Source organism: Wyeomyia smithii, chromosome 1, assembly GCF_029784165.1.
Source record: "Wyeomyia smithii strain HCP4-BCI-WySm-NY-G18 chromosome 1, ASM2978416v1, whole genome shotgun sequence".
Lineage (NCBI taxonomy): Eukaryota > Metazoa > Arthropoda > Insecta > Diptera > Culicidae > Wyeomyia > Wyeomyia smithii.
In genome coordinates, this window is record NC_073694.1 from 158339504 (window position 1) to 158362702 (window position 23199).

At 38.4% G+C, this 23199-nt stretch overlaps 2 protein-coding genes across 2 annotated transcripts in view; both read left to right on the plus strand.

Moving 5' to 3' along the window:
• Nucleotides 1-23199, plus strand: part of LOC129718029 (alkyldihydroxyacetonephosphate synthase-like) — a 99719-nt gene that overhangs the window by 38456 nt on the left and 38064 nt on the right. The window lies entirely within an intron of this gene.
• On the plus strand, nt 15981-18254 carry LOC129717305 (uncharacterized). The gene is made up of 2 exons (XM_055667171.1): nt 15981-16023; nt 16219-18254. The coding sequence occupies exons 1-2, from the start codon at nt 15981-15983 to the stop codon at nt 18252-18254; spliced, it is 2079 nt and encodes a 692-aa protein (XP_055523146.1).

Consider the following 23199-nt stretch of genomic DNA (forward strand, 5'->3'; position numbering starts at 1 on the left):
ATTGGAAAACTTTTAAGGTGACATCCATAAATTACGAAACGCCAACACCCTCATAAAAATTACATAACGCAGTAGAAGAATTTGCCTAATAAAAATGCTTGTTTCTGTGTCCCTCAAGAATTTTTTCGTTGCGCAAAACCGATCTTACCTTCCCCCCTTTCCTATGTAACAAAACGTTACACTCAAGGATACCCCCTGTCTCCCCTATGAGCATAACGTAATTAATGAATGTCGCCTAACGGAAAGGGAAAGAAATTTGTCCCTGCTTAGATGCTGCTGAGTCGGTATGTTTTCAGCAGAAATTTACGTCCTCTGATTGGTCGCTTGCTGGCTTTCGGTAGACAGAATAGTATATCTAGCTCTCTGTAGCGCAGCGTAGCAGCAGCGGGTTGCGCTTGTATCAGCTGGCTTTCCGGATTTGCTTTCGGCTTGAACAAATCACTTGTCTCAGCAGCAGCGTGGTTCTTTTCAGTGTGTAATATAAAAGTGCCTGGGAACACTGTTGGGGCAGCACAAGGGTTGCGATCAGTATATCAGATTTTGAACAGCAAATTGCCTTTCTTGAAGCAAATAAACAAGTAATTGAAGATTAATCATTTTTATCCCTCCCGTGGAGCAAGACCTTAGTGTACGTCAAATTGAAATAAAAAAATTACAAAATGTCCACCAGTCCCAACATCGGAAAGTCAAACAGTTTTAATGTTAGAAAATGTCTTTTTAAGACACAAATTGTAAGAATCAAGGAAGCAATTGAAAAGTCAAAAATAAAAAGATTAAATAGCTTGAGCTTGAGCTTTACGACCGCACATTTCGTAGTTGTTCCTCCGTGATGGATCTGAGCATTTCACTAAAAACCACATATAGATGGCTATTTGCGATTAATTTATGATGGGTCGATTTTTCATGGGATTACCTTCACACGCACTAACGAAACTATCCATGCAGCGTCATCCAAATTAATTCACGAGTCTACAGAAAAAATGTTATGGTTTTATCAGTCGACTTCGCACCGTGATGGCAGGAAATAACGCAACGGCAGCGGCTGAATAAGATGGTCGAGTCGATTTTCCCGGCGAATCGCGACGTGGTGGTGGTGATGGACAACAAGACTTATCTCACCCCTTACACAATGGTCGGAAAATTGAAATTCGCGGAAAATTGATATTTTTGGTGTCAGTATGATTTTTGATTTTCAACATTATTGAAAAAACTATTTTTCTTCACTTCTGAAAATGGTCACTTTGGTGGTATTTTTCAACATAAATTGTTTCATGTATCAAGATTTCGTTCAGAAATTATAAAAATATAGATCAAAAACTACAAAATCATGATCTCAAAACTTCCTGAATATGAAATTCGCATTTTGGTAATTTCGGCCGCTCCTTCATATGGGGACCGTCTTATATGCCTGGGTGGCAATGACTGGCAGGGCGCTTCGTATTTTACTTTCCCCACGAAGTTCAGGTCAAAAATTAGAAGAGCCAAAAAGTGAAAAGATCACATAACCAGAAAGTCAAACAGTAAAAACTAAAGGAGGAAAATTAAATGTGAAAATTATCAAACAGTGTAAATAATAATAAAAAAATCCAAAAGCTGAAAAACCGAACAACTGAAAAGTCCCTAACTCTGAAAGTCATAACCGCATAGTCGAAAAGCACAAAATCTTAAAGTCAAAAAGCCAAAATATTAAAAAGGTTAAAATGTTGAGAGTACATTAATTTTTAAAGTAAAATAGTAAAAATGTAAAGAAACAAAAAGTCTAAAAAACTAATATCAAATCATAAAGTTAAATAGACATTAGTCACAAAATCAGAAGATCAAAATATCAAAAAAATTCAAGAGTAAATCAGCCAAAACATCAAAGATCAATGCCAAAAAGATGAAGAATTAAAACATAAGCATATTAACCCGTAAAGACCCGGGACGGAACTTTTTTTCCAAAATGCTCGTTCTCAGCACTGGAACGGCCGATTTGGGAAAACTTGAACTTTTATTCAAGGGGAATAGTTGCTCTAAGTTTTGGTGAAGGTGCCACCCCTCTGGACCCCTCCCCGTTTTTGTGAGACGCAAATATGTCTGTGTTTTTTTCTAATTCTTCAAACAGATTGAGCAAACACTGGTATTTTTCATACGTATCAATTGCTCTATGTATCAAATCATGTCAGGTGGATGAAATATGGTATGTAAGAGTGAATTTTGGAGTTTTCAAATTATTTCAGTACAAAATCACAAAACTACGTATTTTCATAAAAAATCAAATAAGAAAATCGTTCTTCAAACTTTAAGCTCTATATTTTTGAAGTAAGGTCTCCTGAATCAATACGCGATGAAATATTCATTTTAGCATGCAAATATTTTGAAAAAAACGAGTTCAAATTCACCGAAGTACGTATTTTCATGGAAACCTGATTTTCTCAGTCTCTCACAGTTGGTTTCAACTTGGCTCTTCAATTTTCAAGCTCTATATTTCTAGAGTAACGTCTCCTGAATCCAAAGATGCTGAAAGATTTATTCTAGCATGCACAGATTTAGAGAAAAACGAGTTTGAATTCACTAAAGTACGAGTTCTTTTGAAAACTTGATTTTCTCTAAATCTAAGCTTGAAAGTTGAAGAGCCAAGTTGAAACCTACCGTGGGAGACTGAGAAAATTAGGTTTTCATGAAAATACGTACTTTGGTGAATTTAAACTGGCTTTTCTCAAAATGTTTGCATGCTAAAATAAATATTTAATCCCGTATGGATTCAGGAGACCTTACCGTAAAAATGTAGAGCTTAAAATTTGAAGAACGGTGTTGTTGTTTGAATTTTTATAAAAATACGTAGTTTTGTGATTTTGTACTGAAATAATTTGAAAACTCCAAAATTCACTCTTACATACCATCTTTCATCCACCTGATATGATTTGATACATGGAGCAATTGATACGTATGAAAATCACCAGTGTTTGCTCAATCTGTTTGAAAAATTAGAAAAAAAAACACAGACATATTTGCGTCTCACAAAAACGGGTAGGGGTCCAGAGGGGTGGCACCTTCACCAAAACTTAGAGCAACTATTCCCCTTGAATAAAAGTCCAAGTTTTCCCAAATCGGCCGTTCCAGTGCTGAGAACGAGCATTTCAAAAAAATAAGCTCCGTCCCGGGTCTTTACGGGTTAAATAATAGTTCTCTAAAAGTAAAAAATCAAAAAGCCAAGGCAGAAAAATGTTAAAAGTTCAAAGTCATGTTTTGAAAGTCAAAAGGTAAAATGTCGAATAGCCAACGGATGAATAGACCAAAAAATCAAAAAGTTGAAACGCCAAAATATCAAAAATGCTAAAAGATCAAAAAGTTTATTACAAAGGAAAGCAATGTTAAAATTCTGAAAAGACAGAAATACCAAAATTATTAAAACCAAAATGACAAAACATAAAAAGATTATAAAGTAAAGACAACAAAAAAAATATTAAAGTAAAAGTTCAAAAGTTGAGGGCCAAAACGCAAACATTCAAAAATATATTGATAATTTGGTTGAAATTTTTGCACATTTTGATAAAAGTCAAAATATGAAAGTAACCTTTTTTTGACTTTTAAAGGACCAATGTCGAAGTCGAATCTAAAGATTCAAAAGTCAAAAGTTATCGAATGCACTGAATTGACCTCTCAAAATGCTATTTTAAAGCTCGTCAACTTATCAACGTCAACATACATACACTACTGAACAATACTCGCAACCTAATTATACAAACGGTCCTTTCATAATGGATTCGGATCTATTGACTACCACCGGTGAAAATGACAGCGTGAAGTGCCAAACTCATCTAAGATGCGTTTTTTTAGAAATGAGCTTTTACATAAGATGACGACATATGGAATAGAGCGAACACCGAAAACGAGAGTGAACGTGCCACGGACCGTGATTTCAGCTTACTCTATTTATCGGACGACGGGAATCCAAATGGTTTCGGTTCAGGGCCTTCATAATAATCAGTGCCTGACGCCGTTATGCGCTATTTCTGCTTTGCTCTATTGCATGATTGCCGAACCTCACTGACCAGGTGACCACGTAAGATAACCGATCATTCAATCGACGGCCTAACACACAAGACGAAATAGTCCGAGCGAACGGACGGACTTTCCGAATGAGAAGATATACAATAACTTGAAAACAATGATTAGGCTACAAAAATGTATGCCTTAAGCCGAATGTCTTCAGTTGATTGACAGCCGTATTTATTCGCGTTGTTCTGGGTTTCGTATGATCTTCATAACACTTGTTATTTTAGATTTGTACCTTTGGCATGTGTAAACAAAGCACAAACAAACATTGCGAGTAAACTACAGTAAAATGATCACTTAGCAAATCCGACAGTTTATGATAGTGCAAAGACAATATATTTATGACTCCCGGCATTCGTAGAATTATCATCCTGTGAAGCAATGTATTGCGACTGAGAGGTGCGATATCCTCAATTTTCACCCTACGAACAAAGAACGTTTCTCTATTTGTGTTTCGCAATCGCTCGTCAAGGTCCAGCGACAAAGAAGCCCCCAGCAGAAATGTTTTTCTTTCAACAACCGGACGGCGCAATTTTGTAACAATCATTTGTTATTTTCCGGTGCCTGTTGGCTGCAATCCACTTTCACTGATCACCGATCAAACAGAATCCGGAAGAAAAATCTATAGCACCGCTCATTGAATAAAATGTAAATATTATATTGTGGATTTGATCGTCAATTTCTGTTTGCTTAACGTACACAACACTTCTACGTCATACCTGGCTGATCTCTAATTGTTCAAGGCTGATCAAATATTATTTATTATAGTTTGTTGTTGATTAGTCTGCAAAAAATTAACGCAGGCGATTATTACGTTGTGAGAAAGTAAATATGATCGATAACTTAAGATAAACTTTTGAAAATAGGATAATTTGTTGTTTCTGAGCATTGGAAGATTTTTATCCTTTATCTATCAATGTGAAATGTGGATTTTTATGTTTTCATGATAGCTCCAATTCATACCACCTGCTACGACTGCAGCTTGAGAGAACAACCATTACTCAACATCCTCATGTTGATTTGACACGACTGCACGAGAAATTGCGCGCGCATTTTCTTGTACTGCACGGCCACGTGTCTTTCTTTACTATAACGTGACGCTCATTGAGAGTAAGAGCCGGTGGTAGCTTGCGAGCAAGTAGCGATACCGACGGCGATAGCACAAAATGATGTGTGTGCTGACCGTAGACCGATAAAAATCAATGTAAACACATTCGATTTGATTAGGGCCAAATTACATTCTTTAAACAAAGGATTAATTTATAATCAGCAAACACGGATGTAAAACAGTTTTGAGTCCTAGATGGCGACTCTCTCGTTTCAAATTGAAAATTGGAAGAGGGAAAAAATTCAATTAAGCAAAAACAAGTCCAGGGACAGTAGAGGCGGGGGCCAAGCGTAGTTAGTAAAGTCTCCGCCAACCACGCCTAGGCTCGAATCCCAACGCCAACACGGGGTGGCGTGACCGCCTCACAACCAACTCAACTGATCTAGATTCAATCCTAGCCAACACCGAAAGATTTTCTGAGGCGAAAAATCTCTGGGATCACGCCTTCCATCGCATGAGGAAGTACAGCCGTTGGCACCGGTCCGTTAATCAACGGGTCGTGAGTAAGGGTCCTGGCTGGAGTCGCCTCCCCGGGCGTCGGTGATTGGCACAACGGTGGCGGAAATAGACCGACGGAGAATAAGCGAGAATAAAAATAAGTCCAGTGACATTAAGCGGATCGTCAGAATGCAATCTAAATCTTCTCTTCTTCTACTATATAAAAATTAAATTCCGTAACGCTTGATCTTATTGATATTATTCCCTCAGTCTCTGAGGTGTACAGTAATCATCATCATTTTGAATCGCTCTGAATCAAAAATAATAAGCGGTGACATGTAGGTTTTTAACATAAGATTGTTCGCTGATGTTCAGGAAAGACATTTGAGAAAAAATAATAGGTATCTAATCACTAAAACTTGAGATATTATTCACAAAACTACGTAAAACATGCAAAATTATGACTTTTTATACTTTATTCGTCTCCAAATCAAAATTCAAAGCCATGACATGTGATTCTGTTTTTCATTAAAATGTTCGTCGATGTTTAAGAAAAACATTTGAGAAAAATAACAGGTATCCGATTACTAAAACTCGAGATATTAAACTACGTGAAACAAGCAAAATCATGACTTTTATGCTGAATTTGCCTCTAAATCAAAACTCGAAGCAGTGATAATAGGTATCTGATTATTTGAAATTTAAATATTTTCCACAAAACCACATGAAAAATGCAAAATCATAATTTTTTAGGCTCAATTTGTTTCTAAGTCAGAATTCAAAGCGATGACACGTGATTTTTTTAATAAAATGTTCGCTGAGATTCCGAAATGACATTCGAGAAGAAAGAATAGTTATCTGATAACTGAAAATTGAGATATTATTCACAAAACTAGGTAAAACATGCAATATCATGAATATTTATCTCTGTTTATTAATTTATCAATTTATCTCTGAATCAAAATTCAAAGCCACGATATATGATTTTTTCCATTAAAATGTTTGTTTATGTTCAGGGAAGACTTTTGAGTAAAAAAAAACAGATTTTACTGAAAATTGAGATATTATTTACAACACTACGTTAAACAAGCAAAATCATGAATATTTGAACTCAATTTGCCTACAAATCGAAATTCAAAGCTATGATATGTAATTGTTCTTCATTGAAATGTTTGTTAATGTTCAGAAAAGACATTTGAGGAAAAATAATAGGTATCTTATTGCTAAAAGTTGAGATATTACTTTAAAAACTACGTATGTTTGAAGATGATTTTCTGCATTTTTTTTCAATAAAATGTTCGTCGTTCCTTCAACATCTGCAAATATTTTTTTGCAGAAGAATTTATGTTTTAATTTGGTGCGAGTCGAGCAGACAAAAATTACATTTCTGTTTTCGTAGTTTTGTGAATAGTAACACATTACGGGATTCGAAATACTTTCTTACTTTTACCAAAAATAGATATTGGGACATTTGGCTGGAGGAAAGGCCGCATTTCATTGGTTTAATCTTTTTTTTTTTTAATTTCATCGTAGTTATGTGGATTAAAACGTTAACTTTCTCTCAGACGTGTTCCTTGGACACTAAGGTTGCTGATATTTAATCGATATTTGATATTATCGATATTTGCTCGTCGCAATATCGATATTTGTCACCGATGTTGGGGCATCTGATATTATCGATATTTCGATATTGCTGTCCGCTATTCTCGGTTGCCATCAGGGGAGTGCTGCCGTCAAAATTTTGCCTACCAATCATAAATTAGAGTGGCGACTACCGGGAAAACCGTGAGAATCAGGGAATATCAGGTATTTAGTTTTTCGATCAGGGAAATCATGGAAAATCAGGGAATTTAAAAAGTCATCAGGGAAAATTTTAAAGCCTTGGGATTTTTTACGGAGTGATTTCTGAATTGGATTTATTTCAATGCATTTGATGTGGACGGTCACCAGCAACCCTGCAACAACACTCAATAAAAAATTTGTTCCAGGTAGAAGAATATTCCTGGAAAGTAATTTTCTAGACCCATCCATTTTAGCATAGGCTTTTATTAACCCCATCACCGCGGCGCGGAGTGACAGGGTTTTCCTCGATAAATGACCTTCAAACTCTTCTTACTCAGCAACATGCACAATTTGCATAAACTTTATAGTAACATGTCGGTTTGTTCTCCAACCGTTTTAAATAGTTCCATCGTTAAAAATTTCAAGTTTATTTGTTGAACTGCAATTAAAGTTTAAATTTTAGTTTAATTCCCGCGGGAATGGATTAGAGCATTGTAGCACTGATGATACCTTGTACAGGGTTCATAACGGTTAGACAATGCAACTATAGTGACTTTAGTGACCAGGATGTCAATAAATAGTGATTAATTTTTTTGAAAAGTATCCTAATTGGTACTAACATGTCATCAAGTAGTGCGCGAATTTTATGGTAATTACTACGTTTTTATATAAAACCAGTGGTTAGACGAGATTTTTTTCTTCGGTTTCTGGCAATTGCCTCCAAACTATTAACGCACCTTCTAACATCGCCTGAGCAAGCTTCACCATCGCCATTGTCATATTCCAGCAATTAAAAATGATGATTACTTCCTTGCAACCAATTAACAGAAAATTCGAAGACTTGCTCAGTAGTTTGAGTGTGTTCATAGCTCGAAATATAATGAGTGAGTAGTGAGTTAATGTTATCAAATTTCTACCCCGGAATTTTTACAAGCAGAATTGATTGAAACTAACTTAAATGAGATTAAATCTATCCGAGGTCTATTTCGACTGTAACGATTTCAAATTTATGGTGTTTCGGCTTGCAGTCTTCTCTTAAAAGATCAAAACAGAAGTTTGTCTACTGTCCTACGTTTCGGCTGAGTGTATTTAGCCTTCTTCCGGGAATTACTGTATAAAACATTTTAACAATTTAGTGTGAGGAGTGTATAGGCGTTGCGTGTACTTACTAGGTTTCTGTCTATCGTCATTAACTGTAATATTTCTACGTGTAAGCGTCCTGTTATGTACATCAAAGGTGTTTGATTGTTCTATGTGCTTTTGAAAAATAAACTTTTTTGTATGGTTTTTAAAGTTCACTATACTTTACTGCTTCGGCGTGTTGTCACTACTCTTGTGGGTATTACTGTAATCTAGTTGATGCTGTTTACTATCTGTTGCTGTTTGTTTCTGTGTTTGTCTATTGCATGCAAGATGCCAGCGAATGTAGCATTTAGTCCGTCTACGTCGGTGCGTTTGTTGACTGTGGATGTGTCGTTGTAGATCCATACCATCTCGAGCAAGCTCAGAGATGATTTCCTGTGTGTGAAGTCCAATATTTTGGTTTCGGTAAGGTTAAACCGATGACGCTCGTCGATACAATGGGAGATGAGTGCTGTTTTCTCTCTGAGAGAACGTATTGCGGGGTCGGTGTATGGAAGTCCTGAGTTCAACAGCTGATCGAGTTTGTTTATGTTGCTCTGGTGGTTGGAGAGTCTGCTCTTAAGCAGATTGCTGGTCATGCCTATGTAACTTTTGTCACAGTTGCTGCAGGGTATTTTATATATGACATTATGTTTAAGTAATGCGGGAACGGGGTCTTTGATCTGGGTGAAAAATTTGCTCACGGTGTGTGTACATCGCGTTGATACACAAACTTCTGGGTACTGCTGTTTCAATATCCTAACTATATGGGGCGTTAACATCGGTATATACGGTATCGACCGATATATTCTTTCTGCTGCGGGTGTATTGTGGGTGGTTTGGATGTTCTTAGCGGTTTTCATTCGATTCCAGCATCGATTGATTAAACTGAGAGGATAGTCATTTAATTTAAGCTGTTGAACTATAATGTTTCTCTTCTGGGTATCAGTTAAGTTGGTGGATAGATCGTTTACTCGTGATATGAAATTGGAAGCTATATTAATTTTTAGCGACAGTGGGTGGATGGATCGGTAGTTCAATAGTCGTCCGGAGGCAATAGTTTTCGTATAATATTCAGTGCGTATTGAGTTATCAGCTTGTCGTATGAGTGTCATATCCAGATATGCTAGTCGTCCGTTCTGTTCCTCTTCTATGGTGAATTGAATGTTGCTATGATATGAATTAAAAGCTGTCAGTATTTCGTTTTTCTTATCTTTGGGAATTATAAGAAACAGATCATCGACATATTTGCGTATTGTGTGAACAGGGAAACAAATGTTGCGTAAAACGGAGTCAATGAGTGGTTCCATAATGAGATCGGAGAGTATCGGTGAGAGAGGATTTCCCATGGCTGCACCCGCTATTTGAGAGTAATATTGATCTCTGAACATAAAGTAACTTGAATCCAAGCAGAAGTTGACGATTTCCAGGAACAGATCCAAATTGATATTGGTATTAGTTCTCAGCGATCCCCAACTGTTTATGGTATCACGGATAATTAATTCCTTGGGAATGTTGGTGAACAGCGATATGACGTCCAGTGATATCATTTCGCATTGCGGTGGAATGGTAATGTTATTCACGTATTGGCAGAAGCTGCGGGAATCACGTACGTTGTATTTGGTCTGGATGGACATTTGATATATTTTGCAGACATATTTAGAAAGATTGTAGCTCGGACTAGTCATTCCAGGGACCACGGGACGGAGAGGCAGATTTTGTTTGTGTGCTTTAGGTTGTCCATATATTCGGGGGCAAGTGGCGGTATAGGTTTTCAGATTGTAGGCAGTTTGTTTGTCTATAAGTTTGAGCTCGAGCAATCGTCCTATGATGTTGTTGTTGGCGGTTTGGAATTTGTTCGTGGGATCGGATTTAACAGTTTTGTACGTATTTGTGTCGTTGAGCAAGAGTTTCATTTTACGGTTATATTCTTCGGTTAACATCACAACAGTGCGGTTGCCTTTGTCGGCCGGTAGAATGCAGATATTTGGGTTTAGTTTAAGGAAATTTCTGGTTTTGGTTTGTGCGATTCTTATAAACTTGGATTCTGGGTCTCTCGGACAGTTATCGTATTTGTGGATGAAATTGTGTATGCAATTGGTAATCATACATCGGGTTGTGTCCTGAATTTGGTGCTTGAAGTTGGTTTTTAAAATTGATTCGGTTTCGGCAAGAAGGTGGTACAGTTGGTTGTGCGGGAAATTATGAGGATATAGTGAAAACTTTGGACTTAGACTTAGTAACGTCGTTACTTCTTCTGGGATTTCTGTGTCGGTTGCGTTAAGAATTGCTTTTTCATTTAGTGTTGGAATCGTCGAATGGACTCTAGATGATGTAACCATCAGATTGTGGAGTTTTTTCCGGGTTTGTTTTTGTTTCTGGTTGTAGATTCGATTGTATGCCAGTTCTTGGGAAAATATAAACGTAGTGTGGGTTTCAGTATCGGTGGAATTGATGATTTGTTGTTTTAACTGTTGGAGTTGTCTATTGAGCTTATTTATTTTGTAGAAAGTGTGTTTTATCTCGATGTTGAGGACTGATTGTTTGAATCGTTTTATATGATTATTCAGTTTGTTGGTGTACGGACTTCGTTCTTCTAGTAACTCGTAAACGCAACGAAATGTATTAGTGATATGGGTGGGGAAAATGCCGTTTTTCCTGCATTTTACCAGAAATTCTTTCCGTGTGTTCATGTGTGCCAATTTTTTTGTGTCAGTGGCATAATTTTTAAGTTGTATGGTGGCATTTTTACCGAAGTGTTGGTCTATTCGTTGAAAAAAGTTAGGTCGCACATTATTAGCCATTTTGTTGATATTCGAGGTCTATTTCGACTGTAACGATTTCAAATTTATGGTGTTTCGGCTTGCAGTCTTCTCTTAAAAGATCAAAACAGAAGTTTGTCTACTGTCCTACGTTTCGGCTGAGTGTATTTAGCCTTCTTCCGGGAATTACTGTATAAAACATTTTAACAATTTAGTGTGAGGAGTGTATAGGCGTTGCGTGTACTTACTAGGTTTCTGTCTATCGTCATTAACTGTAATATTTCTACGTGTAAGCGTCCTGTTATGTACATCAAAGGTGTTTGATTGTTCTATGTGCTTTTGAAAAATAAACTTTTTTGTATGGTTTTTAAAGTTCACTATACTTTACTGCTTCGGCGTGTTGTCACTACTCTTGTGGGTATTACTGTAATCTAGTTGATGCTGTTTACTATCTGTTGCTGTTTGTTTCTGTGTTTGTCTATTGCATGCAAGATGCCAGCGAATGTAGCATTTAGTCCGTCTACGTCGGTGCGTTTGTTGACTGTGGATGTGTCGTTGTAGATCCATACCATCTCGAGCAAGCTCAGAGATGATTTCCTGTGTGTGAAGTCCAATATTTTGGTTTCGGTAAGGTTAAACCGATGACGCTCGTCGATACAATGGGAGATGAGTGCTGTTTTCTCTCTGAGAGAACGTATTGCGGGGTCGGTGTATGGAAGTCCTGAGTTCAACAGCTGATCGAGTTTGTTTATGTTGCTCTGGTGGTTGGAGAGTCTGCTCTTAAGCAGATTGCTGGTCATGCCTATGTAACTTTTGTCACAGTTGCTGCAGGGTATTTTATATATGACATTATGTTTAAGTAATGCGGGAACGGGGTCTTTGATCTGGGTGAAAAATTTGCTCACGGTGTGTGTACATCGCGTTGATACACAAACTTCTGGGTACTGCTGTTTCAATATCCTAACTATATGGGGCGTTAACATCGGTATATACGGTATCGACCGATATATTCTTTCTGCTGCGGGTGTATTGTGGGTGGTTTGGATGTTCTTAGCGGTTTTCATTCGATTCCAGCATCGATTGATTAAACTGAGAGGATAGTCATTTAATTTAAGCTGTTGAACTATAATGTTTCTCTTCTGGGTATCAGTTAAGTTGGTGGATAGATCGTTTACTCGTGATATGAAATTGGAAGCTATATTAATTTTTAGCGACAGTGGGTGGATGGATCGGTAGTTCAATAGTCGTCCGGAGGCAATAGTTTTCGTATAATATTCAGTGCGTATTGAGTTATCAGCTTGTCGTATGAGTGTCATATCCAGATATGCTAGTCGTCCGTTCTGTTCCTCTTCTATGGTGAATTGAATGTTGCTATGATATGAATTAAAAGCTGTCAGTATTTCGTTTTTCTTATCTTTGGGAATTATAAGAAACAGATCATCGACATATTTGCGTATTGTGTGAACAGGGAAACAAATGTTGCGTAAAACGGAGTCAATGAGTGGTTCCATAATGAGATCGGAGAGTATCGGTGAGAGAGGATTTCCCATGGCTGCACCCGCTATTTGAGAGTAATATTGATCTCTGAACATAAAGTAACTTGAATCCAAGCAGAAGTTGACGATTTCCAGGAACAGATCCAAATTGATATTGGTATTAGTTCTCAGCGATCCCCAACTGTTTATGGTATCACGGATAATTAATTCCTTGGGAATGTTGGTGAACAGCGATATGACGTCCAGTGATATCATTTCGCATTGCGGTGGAATGGTAATGTTATTCACGTATTGGCAGAAGCTGCGGGAATCACGTACGTTGTATTTGGTCTGGATGGACATTTGATATATTTTGCAGACATATTTAGAAAGATTGTAGCTCGGACTAGTCATTCCAGGGACCACGGGACGGAGAGGCAGATTTTGTTTGTGTGCTTTAGGTTGTCCATATATTCGGGGGCAAGTGGCGGTATAGGTTTTCAGATTGTAGGCAGTTTGTTTGTCTATAAGTTTGAGCTCGAGCAATCGTCCTATGATGTTGTTGTTGGCGGTTTGGAATTTGTTCGTGGGATCGGATTTAACAGTTTTGTACGTATTTGTGTCGTTGAGCAAGAGTTTCATTTTACGGTTATATTCTTCGGTTAACATCACAACAGTGCGGTTGCCTTTGTCGGCCGGTAGAATGCAGATATTTGGGTTTAGTTTAAGGAAATTTCTGGTTTTGGTTTGTGCGATTCTTATAAACTTGGATTCTGGGTCTCTCGGACAGTTATCGTATTTGTGGATGAAATTGTGTATGCAATTGGTAATCATACATCGGGTTGTGTCCTGAATTTGGTGCTTGAAGTTGGTTTTTAAAATTGATTCGGTTTCGGCAAGAAGGTGGTACAGTTGGTTGTGCGGGAAATTATGAGGATATAGTGAAAACTTTGGACTTAGACTTAGTAACGTCGTTACTTCTTCTGGGATTTCTGTGTCGGTTGCGTTAAGAATTGCTTTTTCATTTAGTGTTGGAATCGTCGAATGGACTCTAGATGATGTAACCATCAGATTGTGGAGTTTTTTCCGGGTTTGTTTTTGTTTCTGGTTGTAGATTCGATTGTATGCCAGTTCTTGGGAAAATATAAACGTAGTGTGGGTTTCAGTATCGGTGGAATTGATGATTTGTTGTTTTAACTGTTGGAGTTGTCTATTGAGCTTATTTATTTTGTAGAAAGTGTGTTTTATCTCGATGTTGAGGACTGATTGTTTGAATCGTTTTATATGATTATTCAGTTTGTTGGTGTACGGACTTCGTTCTTCTAGTAACTCGTAAACGCAACGAAATGTATTAGTGATATGGGTGGGGAAAATGCCGTTTTTCCTGCATTTTACCAGAAATTCTTTCCGTGTGTTCATGTGTGCCAATTTTTTTGTGTCAGTGGCATAATTTTTAAGTTGTATGGTGGCATTTTTACCGAAGTGTTGGTCTATTCGTTGAAAAAAGTTAGGTCGCACATTATTAGCCATTTTGTTGATATTCGAGGTCTATTTCGACTGTAACGATTTCAAATTTATGGTGTTTCGGCTTGCAGTCTTCTCTTAAAAGATCAAAACAGAAGTTTGTCTACTGTCCTACGTTTCGGCTGAGTGTATTTAGCCTTCTTCCGGGAATTACTGTATAAAACATTTTAACAATTTAGTGTGAGGAGTGTATAGGCGTTGCGTGTACTTACTAGGTTTCTGTCTATCGTCATTAACTGTAATATTTCTACGTGTAAGCGTCCTGTTATGTACATCAAAGGTGTTTGATTGTTCTATGTGCTTTTGAAAAATAAACTTTTTTGTATGGTTTTTAAAGTTCACTATACTTTACTGCTTCGGCGTGTTGTCACTACTCTTGTGGGTATTACTGTAATCTAGTTGATGCTGTTTACTATCTGTTGCTGTTTGTTTCTGTGTTTGTCTATTGCATGCAAGATGCCAGCGAATGTAGCATTTAGTCCGTCTACGTCGGTGCGTTTGTTGACTGTGGATGTGTCGTTGTAGATCCATACCATCTCGAGCAAGCTCAGAGATGATTTCCTGTGTGTGAAGTCCAATATTTTGGTTTCGGTAAGGTTAAACCGATGACGCTCGTCGATACAATGGGAGATGAGTGCTGTTTTCTCTCTGAGAGAACGTATTGCGGGGTCGGTGTATGGAAGTCCTGAGTTCAACAGCTGATCGAGTTTGTTTATGTTGCTCTGGTGGTTGGAGAGTCTGCTCTTAAGCAGATTGCTGGTCATGCCTATGTAACTTTTGTCACAGTTGCTGCAGGGTATTTTATATATGACATTATGTTTAAGTAATGCGGGAACGGGGTCTTTGATCTGGGTGAAAAATTTGCTCACGGTGTGTGTACATCGCGTTGATACACAAACTTCTGGGTACTGCTGTTTCAATATCCTAACTATATGGGGCGTTAACATCGGTATATACGGTATCGACCGATATATTCTTTCTGCTGCGGGTGTATTGTGGGTGGTTTGGATGTTCTTAGCGGTTTTCATTCGATTCCAGCATCGATTGATTAAACTGAGAGGATAGTCATTTAATTTAAGCTGTTGAACTATAATGTTTCTCTTCTGGGTATCAGTTAAGTTGGTGGATAGATCGTTTACTCGTGATATGAAATTGGAAGCTATATTAATTTTTAGCGACAGTGGGTGGATGGATCGGTAGTTCAATAGTCGTCCGGAGGCAATAGTTTTCGTATAATATTCAGTGCGTATTGAGTTATCAGCTTGTCGTATGAGTGTCATATCCAGATATGCTAGTCGTCCGTTCTGTTCCTCTTCTATGGTGAATTGAATGTTGCTATGATATGAATTAAAAGCTGTCAGTATTTCGTTTTTCTTATCTTTGGGAATTATAAGAAACAGATCATCGACATATTTGCGTATTGTGTGAACAGGGAAACAAATGTTGCGTAAAACGGAGTCAATGAGTGGTTCCATAATGAGATCGGAGAGTATCGGTGAGAGAGGATTTCCCATGGCTGCACCCGCTATTTGAGAGTAATATTGATCTCTGAACATAAAGTAACTTGAATCCAAGCAGAAGTTGACGATTTCCAGGAACAGATCCAAATTGATATTGGTATTAGTTCTCAGCGATCCCCAACTGTTTATGGTATCACGGATAATTAATTCCTTGGGAATGTTGGTGAACAGCGATATGACGTCCAGTGATATCATTTCGCATTGCGGTGGAATGGTAATGTTATTCACGTATTGGCAGAAGCTGCGGGAATCACGTACGTTGTATTTGGTCTGGATGGACATTTGATATATTTTGCAGACATATTTAGAAAGATTGTAGCTCGGACTAGTCATTCCAGGGACCACGGGACGGAGAGGCAGATTTTGTTTGTGTGCTTTAGGTTGTCCATATATTCGGGGGCAAGTGGCGGTATAGGTTTTCCATGATTTTCTTAACGCAACCGACACAGAAATCCCAGAAGAAGTAACGACGTTACTAAGTCTAAGTCCAAAGTTTTCACTATATCCTCATAATTTCCCGCACAACCAACTGTACCACCTTCTTGCCGAAACCGAATCAATTTTAAAAACCAACTTCAAGCACCAAATTCAGGACACAACCCGATGTATGATTACCAATTGCATACACAATTTCATCCACAAATACGATAACTGTCCGAGAGACCCAGAATCCAAGTTTATAAGAATCGCACAAACCAAAACCAGAAATTTCCTTAAACTAAACCCAAATATCTGCATTCTACCGGCCGACAAAGGCAACCGCACTGTTGTGATGTTAACCGAAGAATATAACCGTAAAATGAAACTCTTGCTCAACGACACAAATACGTACAAAACTGTTAAATCCGATCCCACGAACAAATTCCAAACCGCCAACAACAACATCATAGGACGATTGCTCGAGCTCAAACTTATAGACAAACAAACTGCCTACAATCTGAAAACCTATACCGCCACTTGCCCCCGAATATATGGACAACCTAAAGCACACAAACAAAATCTGCCTCTCCGTCCCGTGGTCCCTGGAATGACTAGTCCGAGCTACAATCTTTCTAAATATGTCTGCAAAATATATCAAATGTCCATCCAGACCAAATACAACGTACGTGATTCCCGCAGCTTCTGCCAATACGTGAATAACATTACCATTCCACCGCAATGCGAAATGATATCACTGGACGTCATATCGCTGTTCACCAACATTCCCAAGGAATTAATTATCCGTGATACCATAAACAGTTGGGGATCGCTGAGAACTAATACCAATATCAATTTGGATCTGTTCCTGGAAATCGTCAACTTCTGCTTGGATTCAAGTTACTTTATGTTCAGAGATCAATATTACTCTCAAATAGCGGGTGCAGCCATGGGAAATCCTCTCTCACCGATACTCTCCGATCTCATTATGGAACCACTCATTGACTCCGTTTTACGCAACATTTGTTTCCCTGTTCACACAATACGCAAATATGTCGATGATCTGTTTCTTATAATTCCCAAAGATAAGAAAAACGAAATACTGACAGCTTTTAATTCATATCATAGCAACATTCAATTCACCATAGAAGAGGAACAGAACGGACGACTAGCATATCTGGATATGACACTCATACGACAAGCTGATAACTCAATACGCACTGAATATTATACGAAAACTATTGCCTCCGGACGACTATTGAACTACCGATCCATCCACCCACTGTCGCTAAAAATTAATATAGCTTCCAATTTCATATCACGAGTAAACGATCTATCCACCAACTTAACTGATACCCAGAAGAGAAACATTATAGTTCAACAGCTTAAATTAAATGACTATCCTCTCAGTTTAATCAATCGATGCTGGAATCGAATGAAAACCGCTAAGAACATCCAAACCACCCACAATACACCCGCAGCAGAAAGAATATATCGGTCGATACCGTATATACCGATGTTAACGCCCCATATAGTTAGGATATTGAAACAGCAGTACCCAGAAGTTTGTGTATCAACGCGATGTACACACACCGTGAGCAAATTTTTCACCCAGATCAAAGACCCCGTTCCCGCATTACTTAAACATAATGTCATATATAAAATACCCTGCAGCAACTGTGACAAAAGTTACATAGGCATGACCAGCAATCTGCTTAAGAGCAGACTCTCCAACCACCAGAGCAACATAAACAAACTCGATCAGCTGTTGAACTCAGGACTTCCATACACCGACCCCGCAATACGTTCTCTCAGAGAGAAAACAGCACTCATCTCCCATTGTATCGACGAGCGTCATCGGTTTAACCTTACCGAAACCAAAATATTGGACTTCACACACAGGAAATCATCTCTGAGCTTGCTCGAGATGGTATGGATCTACAACGACACATCCACAGTCAACAAACGCACCGACGTAGACGGACTAAATGCTACATTCGCTGGCATCTTGCATGCAATAGACAAACACAGAAACAAACAGCAACAGATAGTAAACAGCATCAACTAGATTACAGTAATACCCACAAGAGTAGTGACAACACGCCGAAGCAGTAAAGTATAGTGAACTTTAAAAACCATACAAAAAAGTTTATTTTTCAAAAGCACATAGAACAATCAAACACCTTTGATGTACATAACAGGACGCTTACACGTAGAAATATTACAGTTAATGACGATAGACAGAAACCTAGTAAGTACACGCAACGCCTATACACTCCTCACACTAAATTGTTAAAATGTTTTATACAGTAATTCCCGGAAGAAGGCTAAATACACTCAGCCGAAACGTAGGACAGTAGACAAACTTCTGTTTTGATCTTTTAAGAGAAGACTGCAAGCCGAAACACCATAAATTTAAAAATTAAATCTATCATTAAAATTTTCAAAAATATGAAAGCACCTCGTCACGATGGGATTTTAAACATTTCAAATGAAGTTCTTGAGAAATTCTCCGGAATTGTTTCAAAATGAATATTTCGCCAAATTATTGAAAATGTAAAAAATGTAAAAAAAAACAATTATTCAACTGATCTAACCAGAATTCCAAGTCTGATTGACATTCTTGTCAAAGCAGGTGTTTCTCAAGATAGTTAATCGATAACACTGCTCCTGTGAATTTTAGTGCCTCAGATGTTTCGGAAATGCCTCAAGTCTTCAGAGACTTCAAAAAAATTTTCCCGTAAGTAAACGGAAAAACGACGAACACGGCGAACAATTACTTTGCGGTCTTTTGACGCACTTCAGCATTTACCAGGAGCATGAAAATGAACAGGTTAAGAAGCTATAATATTTCTAGGGTACTTATTTGAGCTGAAGGACAACTTTGTTTCACTTTTTTTCGATCAGTGTAATTTTCATTTTCAATTTTATCAAACTGGACGTGTTTCTCAACAAAAAAAAATTTTTGTTCAAGATTCAAGTTAGCAAAAGCGAAGCTAATCTTACTTACAATTACTGGTGGAAATTTTAGCAGGAACCAGTTTAAGTCTGAACCTTTTTAGTTTTGACTTTTGATATTTAGGTTAAAAACCTATGACAGTCGTAACTTTAATCAGTTTAAAATAAGTTTGAACAGTCATTTGAAACATTGAAACATCAAGGGAAAATCAGGAAATTTATTTATGGAAATTGAGTCGCCACCCTGATAAATTCATCATGGCATCAAAATTAAATTTAAAATGCTTACACACACAGTAAGAAAACTTTATGTCGAATCGCATGTAAAGAATTGCCTCCATCGCTTATGATAGAAAATTCCATAATATTCCACGCTACTTCAAATAATATTGTACATAATTTTCAAATTTAATCGTGGTTTACGTCAGAATCAACAGAAATTTTAATGGAATTGCACAAAATTTTCAAACAAAATCATGGTTTACGTCAAAAACAGCTAAAATTTCAATGGGAAAATATTTTACGTGACGTGTAATATTCAGAATTTTTTAATGTGCACAATATAAGATATTCATTAAAAGTGCACATTATACTGAAAACAAACGTTAAGGCTTGGTTTACCCATTAATAAATATATTTATTCGAAAATAGGTCAATAGCAATTAAAGGACGTTTACTCTATTTCAGCTTTTTTATAGAGCAAACTAAACTTTGTTGGTACTAGAATCAATAAGTGGTAGATGGAAAATATGGTTCGACAGAAATATGGTTGCCATATTTTCATTTTTATTGACAGCATGTCTAGAGCGAATTTTCAGATATTTGGGTGTGGAACTTCTCGGGGCAATAACCACCACATTAAACCGATCAAATGCGATGCCTTGGTGTTTCAGTAAAGAATCGGTGTTACATAAGCGATAACATGAATGTTCAGGTAGGATGCTTCAGTAACTGGCTGGTGATTAGTCAATGGATCAGTGACGATTAGGAGACTCGGCTCATGAAACGTCGGTTTAATCTGATTGGAAAATGCACCTTGCGTAAAGCGATCAGCAATCGGCCCGATGTCCTAACGGACGAGATGAAATAGCAAACACTTCGCCGGAATATTCAATACTAAGGCATGAAAAATGCTGAACGCCAACGCGACCGATCGGGTGAGATTCTTTCCGTAGGTTAATGAACAACTCTACTCACGGCTGTTTATTAACCTTCGGCAAGAATCTCGCCCGATCGCTCACATTGGCGTTCAGCTTGTTTCAGGCCTAACTGAAAACCAAATATAAAATATATAAGGGAAAATATCGATAAAAATCGATATCAGTACGTAATATCGATTTCAATATCGACGCTGCTTTTAATATCGATAAAACGAATATCGATATTCTAGGTTTAATATCGACAACCCAATGGACACCAACAAACATTTTCGTAATAAATATTAACATGTTATCTCTTTAGATATGATTATAGAGGAGAACTTAGCATGAATGGTCACGCTAAATTCTTCTTACTTTGATTTCTTTCTTCCAAAAGTTACATAAAAAGAGGTTTTACTGTGAACGATTGACGAATATCCGGTTATCATTCAAGTGTGGTATATTCGGAACTGGGATGACCCCACATAACATTTTCCAAAACAAAGACTTCTGGTTTCAGGAAAATAATCTAAAGTGGTATTTGGTCAACCATTTCAATACTTCCGAAACTTCCGAACTCCATACGTCATTTTGAAATCCGAAATGGCGACTTCCAGTTTCTGTGAATCATCCCCAAATCACAAATTGCAATCTAATATGGGTATTTCCGTTCTGTGCGTTCTCAGAATGTTCAGGTACTTAAAGTAATGATGGACGTATAAGATGTGAAATATTTTTGAAGTGAGTTGTGCTAATATTAATTATAAAAAATCATTCCCAATATTGAAACTAGTTCAACTAGTAATTAATAATAATAAAAATAATATGTTATTTTTCAAAATCCATTTGCATGCAACATACAAACGCTGTAACTTATATATAAATAAATATATTTTTTTATTAAAAATATTCTTCATTTTTCTTTTCGGTGTTTTTACTCTTTGTTAACTTCGTCAACCTTGGACATAAGAAGAATTCAAATTTTGTATCAGCTTAATACTCCTTAATATATCTAAGGCTAGTAATGTTATTATTTGCTGCGACTTTCGTGCACATATTTCTTTTTTATAATTCTCGCCCCCCGACCCAAGGAGCCCCCAAGTCTGGTCATGAAGGCCAGACATTCAACCACTCGAAGCAAAAGTAAAATATCTTTTTATGTATTATATTACTATCTGCATACGCTTATTTATGTATATTGAGCCGAAAATAATCCTAAACGTTTAATCACTGCTTGCTTATTATTTCACACAGCGTATCGTAACCGGTCTGTTTGAGTACACCTCGTATCGATTTTGATGACTTGATTAGGAACTTTCATGAAGCAAACTGCAATTTGCACAGTGACCCATTTGGATAGCTTTTGGGCTAGAACACCTTCCCCAATATGCAACAGTCCAATAGCTTCCTCTTTATAAAGATCAATAACGGCGCGGGCCACGGCCTTACGGTCTTTAGGGAATGTTAGGAGAAGGATTGTTAGTTCGACATGCGTTTTCATGACACCGAGTTGACCTCTTTTTTTTTTTTTTTTTTTTTTTTTTTTTTTAAAGGTGAGGGGGAAATCTGCAAACAGACACCTGAGAAGAGAACTCAGGGTGTGGGGATGAGACTAGGGGAGAGATGCTGGGGTAGTTACACTCGCCCAGACACCTACTGATCCCTGTCCCGACCCACTAAAACCCCTCCAGTCTCCAGCCCTGGTCTTCCCGGAACGACGGTTAAGTATTACGTCGGGGAGTGGCTTTTGTGCGTGATGCACCCTCTTTACTCTTATAACCTCCTAGCTAACTACCTGGAGACTGGTAATTAGCTACCACTGGCGTGTTGGTGGTTGACCCGCCACACACGTTGCAGCTCCAGAACAATCTGAGAGGCGGCCGCACAGACCGCGTTCCAGATGTCCGGGTCGTCGCACATCCTCCGGACTAGATTGTCCGGAGTAGTGCCAGGCCCGCTCACAGCCATCATGTTGCTCCTCGCTCTTGCGAAACGGGGGCATACGAAGAAGACATGCTCAGCAGTCTCCTCCTCCTCCACGCACTCGGGACACATGGGGGACACCGCGTGTCCGAACCTGTGCAGATATTGCCTGAAACAACCATGGCCTGACAGGATTTGTGTCAGGTGGAAGTTCACTTCACCATGTCGTCTCCCGACCCAGCCGGATATCTCCGGTATGAGTCGGTGCGTCCATCTGCCCTTTGTGGAGTTGGACCATTCCCGCTGCCAGCGGAGCATCGAGAATGACCTTCTGGTACCTCGTATGCCCCTTGTGTCACGTTGGTCGAAACACTCTCTGTCCTCCTTGATGGCGATGCTGATAGGCATCATGCCGGACAAGACACAGATTGCATCGTATGACACCGTACGATACGCACTCGCAACTCTCAGGCACATGAGCCTGTAGGTACTTTCCAGTTTACCACGGTAACTGTTAGTACCTAGCGCTCTGGACCACACTGGCCCACCATACCTAAGTATGGACGAAACCACGCTGGCAAGAAGTCTTCGCTTGCTGCCATAAACCGCTGAGCTATTGGACATCATACGAGATAGTGCTGCAATAGCCGATGAGGCCCTCTTACAGGCATAGTCGACGTGACTCCCGAACGTGAGCTTGTCGTCCACCATAATCCCCAAGAGCTTCAGGGATCGCTTCGAGGTGATGGTGCAGTCTCCGACTCTGACCACCGCCTGTTGCTCCGATTTACGGTTGTTCACAACCGTGACCTCCGTCTTATGATGCGCGAGCTCCAGATTCCTGGAGCGCATCCAGTCCTCGACCTTGCGTATACAGTGCGCGGCCGTCAACTCGACCTCCTCGATAGACTCGCCGTAAACCTCCAGCGTTATGTCGTCTGCAAAGCCGACGATCACAACCCCTACAGGGAACTTGAGTTTCAACACTCCGTC

Bases quoted from the DNA above. Each gene is read 5' to 3' on its own strand.
- LOC129717305 (XM_055667171.1), top strand. From the start codon at position 15,981: ATGGTAATGTTATTCACGTATTGGCAGAAGCTGCGGGAATCAC. The intron at 16,024-16,218 runs GTACGTTGTATT...CAACCGACACAG, and splicing joins GCAGAAGCTGCGGGAATCAC to AAATCCCAGAAGAAGTAACG.